At 34.8% G+C, this 12,500-nt stretch overlaps 1 protein-coding gene across 1 annotated transcript in view; it reads left to right on the top strand.

Annotated features, from left to right (window-relative positions):
* LOC125028260 overlaps positions 1 to 12,500 on the top strand; it is a 26,473-nt gene that overhangs the window by 9,352 nt on the left and 4,621 nt on the right. Inside the window, exons 4-10 of the mRNA XM_047617689.1 lie at positions 1,924 to 2,049; positions 2,608 to 2,825; positions 3,308 to 3,460; positions 4,373 to 4,450; positions 6,784 to 6,879; positions 8,140 to 8,270; positions 8,388 to 8,504. Of these exons, the coding sequence (XP_047473645.1) occupies positions 1,924 to 2,049; positions 2,608 to 2,825; positions 3,308 to 3,460; positions 4,373 to 4,450; positions 6,784 to 6,879; positions 8,140 to 8,270; positions 8,388 to 8,504 (919 nt within the window). The remainder of the gene's footprint in view (positions 1 to 1,923; positions 2,050 to 2,607; positions 2,826 to 3,307; positions 3,461 to 4,372; positions 4,451 to 6,783; positions 6,880 to 8,139; positions 8,271 to 8,387; positions 8,505 to 12,500) is intronic.

The raw sequence follows: 12,500 nt of genomic DNA on the forward strand, positions 1-12,500 counted from the left end.
CCCCATACTGTGGAAAATTCAGTGTTTTATATGACTTAAGTGCAATGGGTTAATTTTTTAATTTGTGATATTGTTTAGTTAGGTGAGTATAGGAGATCCCCATAATTCAGCATTAATATGGACCAGAAAAATATGACAAAGAAAGAGTTGATGAATGGTGATAAACAATAGCCCATAGCAATATATTATAAAAGGGACTTTGTTATCCAGTGAAATGTGGTGTAATGTTTACTCACAATACACAAGTTTAGAGGGTTGGCTGCTAGACTGTGGCAGAGCTGATGGGAATGATGTTGGGCTATACACAAGTAGTTGGGAGAGGTGACGTTTACATTATCCATCTCCTCTTCATTTTCAACCAGGTTTCTTGTGAAGGAATCAACAAGTGGTTGAGGTGGATGGATGAGGATCACCATGCATTTCATGTTTCTGTAATGCCATATAAGAAAAAAAAAATGAGGGATAGTCTACTCTTTTCTAGCTATTGCTTTTTTTTTTTTTTTTTTGTAATATTAAAGTTTTTATAATACAACTTGTGCCACTGGTCACAGCGGCCAGTAATAGGATCCTGAGCATAGAAATAGTGTCCTCCCTGCAGTTAGTGCTCTTCCAGTTAAGGCTCACAGATGATACATTCCATCCCTGTTTGTAGATGGAAATAATGCAAAAGCCCTCTCCTAAATGCCCAATGAGTCTAATCACCCTCCAAGAGCTTTATGCACTCATGGCAAGTCATTCCCAAGACCCTCAACCAAATTTTCCCCATGATAGCATGTGTAAACGTAAGAGACCAAAGCAAGCCACCAGATTTAAGCTTAAGAGAGATGGTCTTGGGCAGTCAATGAAAGGGGTCTTAGCTTGATGGTTTATTTCTGAAGATAGATATGAGACCCCCAAGAGACCCCTGTGTCCCCGGTTGGAGGACGAGCTGGTGGAGCTGGACTGTGTGTGGCTTGGCCTGTCTGCTGTGTCTCTCTGCCTTCATCTTACGCACGTGCCCTTTTATGCGCGGTTTCCTTGGAGGGCGGATGTTTATTCCTGTGCGAAAAGAGAAAGCCGAGCGACACCTGTGTCCTGCCCAAGGAGAAGGGCAGCTGCTTGGATGGAGGTGTGAAATGTACCATCCGGTCATGCTACATATTGTTGACAGCATGTGCACATCACCTGCCTCACAAGCCAAATTGTTTTTATGACGTAAAGTCATAGGGGTTAATGATTCATTAGCATAATATCAATACTCAGTTCTCAACACCATTTTCATAGTAATGGCATTTGTTAAAAATATAAAGTAGCAGTTAATCCTCATAGTATTTTGTTGGACAACCAATATATATATTTTTAGGGAGGGGGACCAGTAAATAAGGTATAGGAAATTTAGCTGAACATCCAGGTAAGCATTTTCAAAATTTAATGATTTACCACACAAATTATTTAGCAATTGGCGCAGATGGCAAGAATACATGTTATGACCAGGAATACATGCCATCTACTGTCTTTACACATACATTTTCCCACAAATTCAAGGAATGGGAAATCAGGCACAGTCACTAGGACCTCCTGATAGACTTTTTGGTGGCTGAACACATGTGGAGCTATCTATATGTAACAAAATTCACAAAAAAAACAACAGGGGTCAGTCTATATATCCACAGTCATTGGATTAGAATTGTGGACTTTTTAAACCATTCAGGCCAAATTGATGTTTTACATGTAAGTCTGAAGTGCTCATGCATTATATCAAAATATTAAAAAACATCTATTATTCAAGAAACTAAGAGATGGGTTTTCCATATCACAAGTCTTACTTAATATGTGTTGTAAATGGCTGCATCTTGTGACAATGGACATGCTTCCCTATATATCCTGGGGTAACACTTGCACCAAAGAGTCTTTTGAGATAAGATAATATCTTCTATCCCTCAGGGCGTAGGAAGTGTTGAGGTGGCTCTCTTGGCTCTTTATAATATGGAAGTGTTAGATGAACAGGGACAGCCGAGAATTGCTCCTTTTCGCCTTCCAACCCTCGCACGACAGTCAGTCTTTCATGAGGTAAGAACAGAAATTTTCATCATTTTCCCATAGTTATGATAAGATAATGAGTTTTTTTAAGGTTAGGTTGAAGAAATGCTACAGGTAGTTGTTATATGACACTTCTCAGTTTATTATGCAGGACTGTCAGAGGTCTGCATGAAATGCCATATTATGCATTCAGTATTGTCATTAAAAGATACAACATATTCTAATGATTAATTGCAGTCCTTGTGTAATAGAACTTGTCAGTATTCTTGATTAATATGATGTTCAAACTTTTAATTAATGCACTACATCATTTCACGCTGATGAAAGTGTAATTGCATATAACAAGTGGTCAAGGCTATCAGAATGAAAAACTCAAATAGACTACAATTCCTGAAGACGACATTTGGGAAGATTTCAGAATGTGTCTTACTATTCAATAAGTTTAATCTGTGTGTAGTAGGACTTTCTACCACTAGTTTTGCAATGTTGTTCAGTAGAAAAAGTGGACTTTGCATTAAGAAATTATAAGGTCTAAGTTTGCAGTGCCATCTGTTTATTTTTATTCATGTATGTTTATATTATTTGCAGCCTGCTAGCTTAGCTCCAGCTTCTTTCACTGTGGACTCCTTGCAAAGACTGGAGGCTGGAGATGCGGAGACAGTACGATGGGGACCCCCAACACAAATGACGTCTGTCACTGCAGCAACAAGGCATCACCTGGCCACTGCCATTATGGTTGCCTTTAATGCTAGACTAGCAACATTACCCAAGATCGCACTGATGCACCTTTGCAAAGCTGCATCAAAGTAAGTATTTTGCATCATCTCTTCTTAACTGGCCTTCATTTTTTACTTTGTTTCAGTATGAAATCTTTTACTCACCTTTTTGTTCCTAGATGTACGAGATCCCCATATCCATATTTTTAAATATAAAGTTACTTGAAATACTTAGAATTTTAAAATTTTTGTGAGAAAATATCCTGTCAAACAGTCTTGTTGATTAAAACTTTTTGATGTCAAAAATGTTATATTGGGTGCTGAGCAGAAATGAGCTATGTGTTTTACGAAGTTTTAAGACTTCAAAGTAATGTGTTTAAACATACTGTGGTTGTAGCTCCAGTGACACATAGTACTGAACTCATAACCTAAAACTTGAGAAGAATTACTATCACTTGATCCATTAACCGTAATGGTTAATGGATCATAGGAATCATATTTCATGAGTGACTTATCTTTTTTTCATCATCAATCATCATTCATTATGACCAATAAATGACTTATCCCTACAGAATTGTCAGTCAGGGATTTAACCGACCTGGTCACCATCACCGTTCGTCCTATGGCAGTGAGAGTAGCTTTAGCCTATACCCACGACCAACTCCAAGAATACCTGTTACTACAGAGTTATTGGCAGAGCTCCTACATGCAGTTTACTTTGCCATGTAAGTAGGGTGCCATAGCATGTTGGAGAGAGATTTTCTCCTGGTTTGCATGTGTGTGTGTGTGTGGATATTTTGCTCAAGATCATCACATTTTTGCATTGATTAAAAAACTCTTCACAAACTTGATATTTTGCTGGAACACATAAAACATTTTGCTGTGATTATATTGATTGATCATGTGATACTTGTGAAAATGCAAACGAGATTCTATTCACATTCACATATAAGAGACATACAGATCTGAAGGAATAGAATCTTACAAACAAAAACATTTCATTATACATAAATATTACTAATGAGATATTACAGAATCAACACTATAGAGAGACATTGATATTTGATTACATAAAATATACTAAAATGACGTCTGCTGAGTTGATGAATATATGCTAGTTTTAGAATGAACTAGCATTTTATGTGAATGATAAAGCAGGCTTGACAGAACTTAACCTCTCAAACTCTTTAGTAAAGAGTAAATAGATCAGTTTAATTTTCTATGAAAAGTATTTCTTATGTCAGTTTCCTATTTAGCATGTTAAATTTTGATAAGATATATATTGCCTTTTGTGTGTATTTGGTGTTCATATGTGTGCACTGGCTAATGAAAGAGTAGATTGCATTTTATAGCATGCAGCATTTTCTGTACTTTGTTTGGTGATTATTGATGATTTATATCTATTAACTTCACTTACTAAGCTTGTCATTTTTAACTTTGATATTTGGATTTTTAAGGCTTGGATAAATCTTTCTTTGTTTTTATTTAATAGTAAAGATGTGTTTTGAAGTTGTGTGTCAAACTGATTTAATATCTGGAATTCAGCATGCGCATGGACGCACAGACGTCTTTCCCCAATAGGCTGTCACTTCTGCACAGACTCTTTGAATGACCTGCCAATACTTGTGTTATTGCAGACCGGCTGAGCGAAGTCTGCATGACCTGCCCTCGCTCATGTCCATTAGCATGCCACTTTCACACTTCCACTACTCAAGGTGCGTTGAACTTTTTATATCCTGATTTTCCCCTATTCATTTGCATGCATTTTTAGCCACCCTTCCATTACTCAGGATGGTTGGTCTTTTTCCATGATGCTGCAGTGGCTGGAGAACCTGTAAGCTGTTACCCATGAAAAGACAAAACATACCATTTTGCAAAGACTCCTTACTTTACTCCTTTACTTTATTGCAGGGCAGCTATTGGTTAAATGGTGCTGATGAGTGATTATTCTTTTACTAAAAATGTTGTGATATCTGCATTTAGGCTTACAGAGAAATGAGCTGGAATATGGACTAGATAGAAGTATTCAAACAAAATTGCCTTTCTTCAAATAAAGTCCCCCACAGATCAGTTGGCCATTAGACCCATAGTCACATGCATATGCCTCTTTGCATTGTTACAATTAACCACTGACAATAGAAGAAGAGTTGAAAAGTCACCTGGGATTAAAACAAAGTCTAGAAATTTTTATATGCCAGAAATAGTTAGTTCTTCTTGACTAGTATGATGTATTTTTCTGCAGTTTAGGTTCTAAAAGAAAAACAAAAATAAGCGACATAACATTTTGAAAACCCAAGCAGAGCCTGGGTGTCTATGTAGCAGTGTGCTGTAGGATGTTAAGGAACATCATGGATAATAGAGGGGATGATGTGGAGGTCTGGGTGAAGAAATAGTGAAAATGTTCCAAATGTTTGCGACATTCATTTGTATATCTGGCTCTGAAGAAGCATGTTGCAGACTACCAAGCAGACCTCTTGTGAGGCATGTTGCAGTATAAGGGTTAGACTACAGTTGCCTTTTTGATCTGATGTACCAGGATTATCATGAAAAAATGAAAAGTTTTTATGTATATGATGATTTATATAGCAAAAATACATTGTGCAGAATCATTATCATTTTCATCAAAAACTTACTATTATTATTACCTTTATTCTTAGAATTCAACATCTGTGATAGGGGCAAGGGTCTACAGCTGTACATGAATTTTAAATTTAGTAGTCAATTGAGTGCAGTTCAAGACATTTACATCTTTATACCATGATGCTTTGTGGTTTAATAAGGAAATTAGCTATTGGTATATGAAAAAGTGATGAGATCGGGCAAGTAATTTACTGGCAGACAAATTGCTACAGCCTGATAAGTAGTCATGATATCTCAAATTATATGCATATGCATGGACTATAAGCATTATCTGAGCATATGTATTGGTTAAGTTAGTAATCCTGTTGACATTATATTAATGTGTTTTATAATTCAAAAAAATAAGTAGACCACAGTAAACAGTGTTTATAATGTAACTTGGTGGAGTACACTTTAGTTACATGGTCTAGTTACATGGTCGAGAACTGACATTTATTAGGAGAAAAAAATCTGTAATTGTTGCAGTTGACCATAATATATATATGGTTAGATATATCATTATAAAAGTTTGTGGTAAAGAGAATTACAAGCTTGTACAAAGAAAATGAACTCCCAGAACTTTAGTAGTGCCAGCACATTTTAGCCCCTGTAGCAAATGATAAAGTGAATGTACATGTAGAGAGCATCTCTGAATTAAAGGAAGCCTCTCATCATAGGCCTATGAGCATAAATACAGAATGCTAGCTTTTGCATTGACCCTGCATAGAGGGAAAGGGCTTACCAAGTGAAGAATTAAAGTCTGAATGCACAATAGAATACAAATACAAGTTTGCTTTATTTCTTCTGAGAGATAGATTATCTAAAAAGTACAGCTACATTGTATTTTTTAGTGTTTATTGCAATTACAGTCAAACATTAATTTGTTACATTTTCAGCTGACCTTAACATAGTATTTTGCATTGAAAGATCAAAGGTTTATATGATGATATGGTGTAAAGTGATTTCTTTGTTAACAACAATTTCTGTGAAGCGATGAAATAATACATTTTATTTGAAATAAAAATATATAATGCAAATGATTACACTTTGATATTTGTAGTTGGTTTGACTCTAGATAATTAGACTCAAGATAACAGACAAATTCCATTGTGATACTTTTAGTATAGGAAAACTTTAAGCCACTTGGTAAGACCTTTTATATATATCCCCCACTTAATTAGTGTTTGGTGATGGGACATTGACCACACTGCAGGTCAGTGGATTAACCGGTGGTTGAGATCCCCTATCCGCTGATTGGGCTTCAGTCATCCTGTCTGGTATGGGTTCCCTTTCTGCTATTTGCATTAACCTTTTCTTCCTCTTGCCTTAGAATACAGTGGTAAGAAAATAGTTTTCCATCCCTGATAGCCCCTACCAACCCTAACAAATAAACAGAAAAAAAAAAATGCCAACATTAATTCATTTACAGCCACAATGCTGCCAAAGGAGGAGGAACACAGTGCCCAGCTATGATGCCGAATTGTGCTGGACAGTGTTACCATAGCCCTCATGTCAAACTGCGCAGGTAGTGTCATTAAATACCAGCTTTGTTGGTGCTTGCCATGCGCTCATTCCTTCAGTTATATTGAGCTGCAAGGATGCATGAAGGGTGGTGGTACATTTTTATATACATGTATGATTTTATGTACACAGACAATGCAGTGCTGCCACGATCCCTTGGGAGATGGTATGCTTGTACATCATTTCACCAACATGATGAACCCCTGTAATGTACATGTGAACAACTCATGTCCAACATTGGCCAAGATTTTAAATTTGTTTTCTTTATATGTATTTTCATTTTTATTTTGTTTCATTCCATTATGCGGTGTTCACATACACAGATGCACTTAAGTCCCAATTTCATAAATTATTATTTTAGTAGAATTTACAGTGCAATAAATATGATTATCTAAATTGTATTTGTATTTAAAGAATTTTTGTGATGGCAAGAGTTGAGAATGCTTGTTAATACTCCAAAGTAAGCATTTCTCTCAACTGTTCCATCAGGACATAAGATGCAGCATCTGGTCAGCATGGGTCAGCTTGGGATAGATGGGTGATTAAAACAAAAATAAAACAAGCCACATATTAACCGATGATTTGAATTGTCCCTTTGTTGCAGCTGGCTGGGTGCTGGCACTGGACAGCTTCTCATTTTGATTTTTGATTTCTTCACCACAGGGTAGTGTAGCACCACATATACCTACAGTGGACTACTGGGGAGTAATTAAGCTAAATGTAGTGAATGTAGTTACTGTCACATCCTCTGTTCAAAAACCTGATTGTCCAGGAATTCACTGATTAGAAAAAAAGTTTTATTTATTTCTTTTTTTTTCTTTTCTTTATCTTCTACCATGTCTGTTTTCACCAAATATCACTTAATTTTAAAGAGAATACTTGTGTCCCCTTCTCCCTAGTCTGATTAATATTTAATTAGTAGGTAATGCATGGATAAAAGGACCTTTTTTGATTCATGCATATTGTATAATGTAAGTGCTTAGCACAAGGTTGTGATGGTCAACATGAATAATTAAGAATGAAATTACCTTTTTCTCTCTTTTCCATCTCTTTTTCTTCATCTTCTTCCCTTTCTATCTTATTTTTAAGCTTGATTCTGCTATAGGCTATTGAAGACCACTGTTGTCTACTGAAGGCTGCCTTTTTTATCATGTGAACTTAGATGTTCTATTTTTTTTTTTTTTACCCTGTCTTTCCATATTGAATGTATCAAGCAAATATAATGGTACCCGGTGTGATGTGAAACAGTATCAACATTTTCCAGGTTCAATGAATTTGCAAGTTTAGGCATACAAGCCCTGGAGGATTTGCACATGAGGGCACAATATGAACTGTTTGGTGATGTTCTTCTGATGACAAATGCCATCAAAAATTCCCTCAAAGTGAATCCTAGTGGTAAGTGATTACCTAATTTGAAATTACACTTTCTGGAAGATATGATGCTCTGTTAGACTCACATGGGCAAGAGTTTTGTTACTGTAATGTGTCTTCCCTCTTGCTTTTTTTTCTTAGGTCAACCAAGTGATGGACCAATGGGTATTAGTGTTGCTCTCACACCATTGACTACAACAGCTCCACTTTCAAAATCTTTCATCACAAATGCATCCTTCAGAACCAAAAAATTGCCAGGTAGGTGATTTTCAGCAGAAACTTTCCTACAGGTGTGATTTGGTAATTTTGGAAGAACTAAATATTTTAATAGAACTTTTGTACAGTTGATAATGTGCAGAATGCAAGTTGCTGTTCTTCACTCACTCGTATCTAATAATTGAAATTCATAATGCAAATTGTTAATGTTTTGAATATCTGTATATAATAGAGGTTCCGAACAACAGGAGACTAAATTTAGTTATGTAGAAAACAGTTGAAATGCTCTACACCAGTCATTGAACTTCGCCTAGAATGTTGCTGTATGTGGTATTGATTAGTTCAATAACAAATATTTGATGGTTTATTTAAATATCAGTGTTTGTGAGAAATACTGTCTCAGAAACAAGTGATTTACTAATTGTACTGCCCCAGTAAATAAGTATGTAAACATGATGTAGCTCACCTTTTTTTACCTCTATAGTGATGACTTGAATTTTATCATAAAGGAGAGCACCAACATCACCTGGCAACTTAAAAGTATATAAATTTTAATAATTGACATAGACACAGTATATGTATTAGATTTAGTTTTACTACTTGTAACTTTTAGCATATTTTTTGCAAGCAAGTTTTAGGGAATGGATGTAATATATTCCAGATATTAAATATTAATATATTTTCTATTAATTTGATTTAGCAATGATTTCTGCTTCTTTTTAATGGCTCAAATTATGAAACATTCCCAAGAAACATAATTACCAGAGATCTCCATTAGATGATATAGTTTATTATGACGAAGATTCTTCCTTACCGAAAAGGAAATAATCCACATTTTCTCCTTATAAAGAGAAACAAGCATTATTACTGGAAAATGAGTGATAGAAAAAGAAAAAAATCATCCAGATAGCATGTTTTAGAATTTGAGCCTATATTGTGTTGTGTCCGTGTTGACCCTAGACTGAGTTCATTTTATAGTAGTTGCATGGGCATAGAAACTTAAGGTCTAAATTAACTTAATGTAAGAAAAGGTTCTTAATATTTTCTTTTAAGTAAAGAGGAAAATATAGGCAGATATTTACATATTTTATTTCTTACTAGGATTTTTCCTTTCCTAAATTTATAGTTTCATTGGCTTTATTGTTTTCTTTATGTATGGTAACTACTATAAGAACCTAACAACTCTCAGTTAAAGGGATAAAGCTTTGTTCTTTTGGAACAGTTCTTGTAATAGACTCAATTATCAAATGGTTGAGTGTTACATTTTTACAAGCATTCTTAGCTAAAATATGAAACTAATCAAATTTCAACTTTGCTAACAAGGTTGCAAACAACACTTTATAACAGCAAAAGGATGTAAGAATATGAGTGCCCCAGATTAAGAAGCATCATTGCTACACTAGTTTATAGTGTTAATGTATGTTAGTTGTTATGCCTTGTCAGATTGGACTTGTGCCAAATAATCAGTTTGACAACACTAGTGATTTGCATTAGGAAAAGCATCAGTATTTCTATTTTTAGCCTCTGTTTTTTTACTTTCGTATGATTTTTTATGTAATTTTATTTACTAATGTTTCTGTCCTCTGTTTTAATGATTTTGATTTTTTTTTTTTTTTTTTTTTTTTTTTTTTTTTTTTTTTGGTGGCAGACTGTGTTTTATAATTCAACTGGTTCTAGTAAACAAAGCATTTAATTTTATTTCTGGTGAAACGTTTATGGTGACAAACAAATTAGATATTTTTTGATAAGCTATTAAAAAAGGAACTTAATATTCAACTGTTAGAAAAGAGAATAAGAATACACTGGTCTATTTTTTAAACCCAAAAAGTAGAAGGCCTATATACAGTCTTAGACCCATATCCCTTCCCTGCCCCCCATGATAAGTCGTCTGACAGCCACCTCTTCATATTTCTAGAGGGAAATTGGTGTGGTGGAGTGACCAGGGTGACCCCCCTCGTACAAATGTGCTCAAGCATCTAGAGCAAAATGATGCTTTGCCCATCCCACCCATACTGTAGCTCTCCGTCTTTGTCCCACCCACCCCAACCCCCCACATCTTAAGTGCCTTACTAAGGAAATTCCCTTGTCAGCATTATGAGCCAAATGGCTAATATAAATATTGAAAAGGTAGGCAACAAGATGCTAAGAGAACTACCTGAGCATGGACAGATTTTAAATTTTTCATTGACCAATTTTTTTCCTCTTTTTATTTATTTTTTAATGTTTTCGTATTTCAAAATATTGATGGTATTTCCTGAATTCTGGCAGATTTTGATGTCCAATTAGAGGCTTCTTTTTGCCAAGTCTGTTTCTAATTTTTAAAAGTTTAGGATAATTCATATAAGATTGAGATTTATTAATTTACTTTGTAACTATATTATTTTACACTTTAGACTTTTGACCGGAAATGAAAATTGGAAAACAGGAAAGACTTGTTGCTTTTATGAGTAATTATTGTGCTATAGAAAATTTAGGCTTAAGTAAATTTCTGTAAGAACAATGGTTTTATCAGTGTCATTATTTTGCTTTGATTCATTGTTTCTTATACCAGTGAATGCATTAAGGAGTACTAGAAAACACATGCTTTAGGACCAGCACACTTGTCTCATAGCTGTAGGCACACATGTTTTATATAATATTTTGGCAACAGTTGGGAATGGTAGTCCTTGAATGTATTTGAAAGTGGTTTAACCTGCAAAGATTTTTGAACACTCAAATTATATTGGGCACCGAAAACTATTATAGGTAATGAGATGTTGGCTCATTTTGAGTATTAATGTATGAAAAACTGATTGAAAGAGTGCAATAAATGAGGTTTTGTGATTCATTCATCTTACATTCACAGAAGAGGAAAGGATCTTACTAAATTACATTATAGTTTCAACTTTGTTTGTTTTGTGTTCTATACAGAACTTTACAATTTGTACTACCTTAAGATTTACAGTCAAATCAGCATGTAGCATTTGCTGGTAGATACTGATTTGACTGTAAATCTTAACCACATGCCACGGGGGGAAAAAGAATAGAAAATGGGGAAAATTCTGTGCTCATTTTTTATATTTTTGTGAAATGTCTCATAGATGCACATAGATGGCTCTGCTAGTGCTTAGAGTCAATTAGTAGACCTTGTGACCTTACCTGATTTCACCTTTCCTTGAATTTGTGGGAAAAACATATTTTTTATTAGTGCTATGAATATCAATGTATTATTTTTAATATAGACATTATAATTACTATAATGTTATAAGCATTAGTAACAGCAAAATAAGATAACCCAAAATATTTTCGTAAATCAAGGAAAAGGGTAAACGAGCGAGACAGGTACTGCTCGTAATTGGCTCATTGGTGACTTAGTACAAATGTAGCCATCTATGTGTAAAAACAATTAAACAAGTAAACTCACAGTGGGCATGGCATGTATGTACATGCCATGGCCATTGGCATTGGGTTATATACTTATTTTTAACTTTAAATGCAGTTGCTTGTTCAAATTAGTTTGGGGTAATTGTGGATTTTGGGGGTTATGAGATACCATATCAGATACCTAGAAGATTTGTGTTTTGAGATGACAGCATCCAGTACTTACTATTTAAATCTGGACTTACTGCAATTGCTTTGTTATCTGAACATGTTTACTCTGTTGCCAAAATGTTTAATTAGTACTGTCCCTGGTGGTATTATGAATCTGCATAGATTTTTAGATAGTTTTTAATTCATTATCATTTTCATTTCACTTATCATTTTAGTTGTCAGTGTATTGTGACACATTACCCTTTATATATTTATGATAGAAACATCATTATAGACTTTGTTTCTTAGGACTTCAATGAAGTAGAGCATAACATGAATGGGGCACTTATTCATAAAACCGTGTGTACCTGGTCAACTCCATCACCACTCCCCAGCCGACCCATGTTCATGACCAGAGGGAATAAATTTTCTAAGAGTTTGATGCTTCAAGGCCTGATATGTAACTTGAGCCCTGACTAATTACTCTCCATATAAACACCGTAAATGTCGATTATTAATATATGTTGC

The sequence above is a fragment of the Penaeus chinensis genome, chromosome 8, assembly GCF_019202785.1.
Source record: "Penaeus chinensis breed Huanghai No. 1 chromosome 8, ASM1920278v2, whole genome shotgun sequence".
Taxonomy (NCBI): Eukaryota; Metazoa; Arthropoda; class Malacostraca; order Decapoda; family Penaeidae; genus Penaeus; species Penaeus chinensis.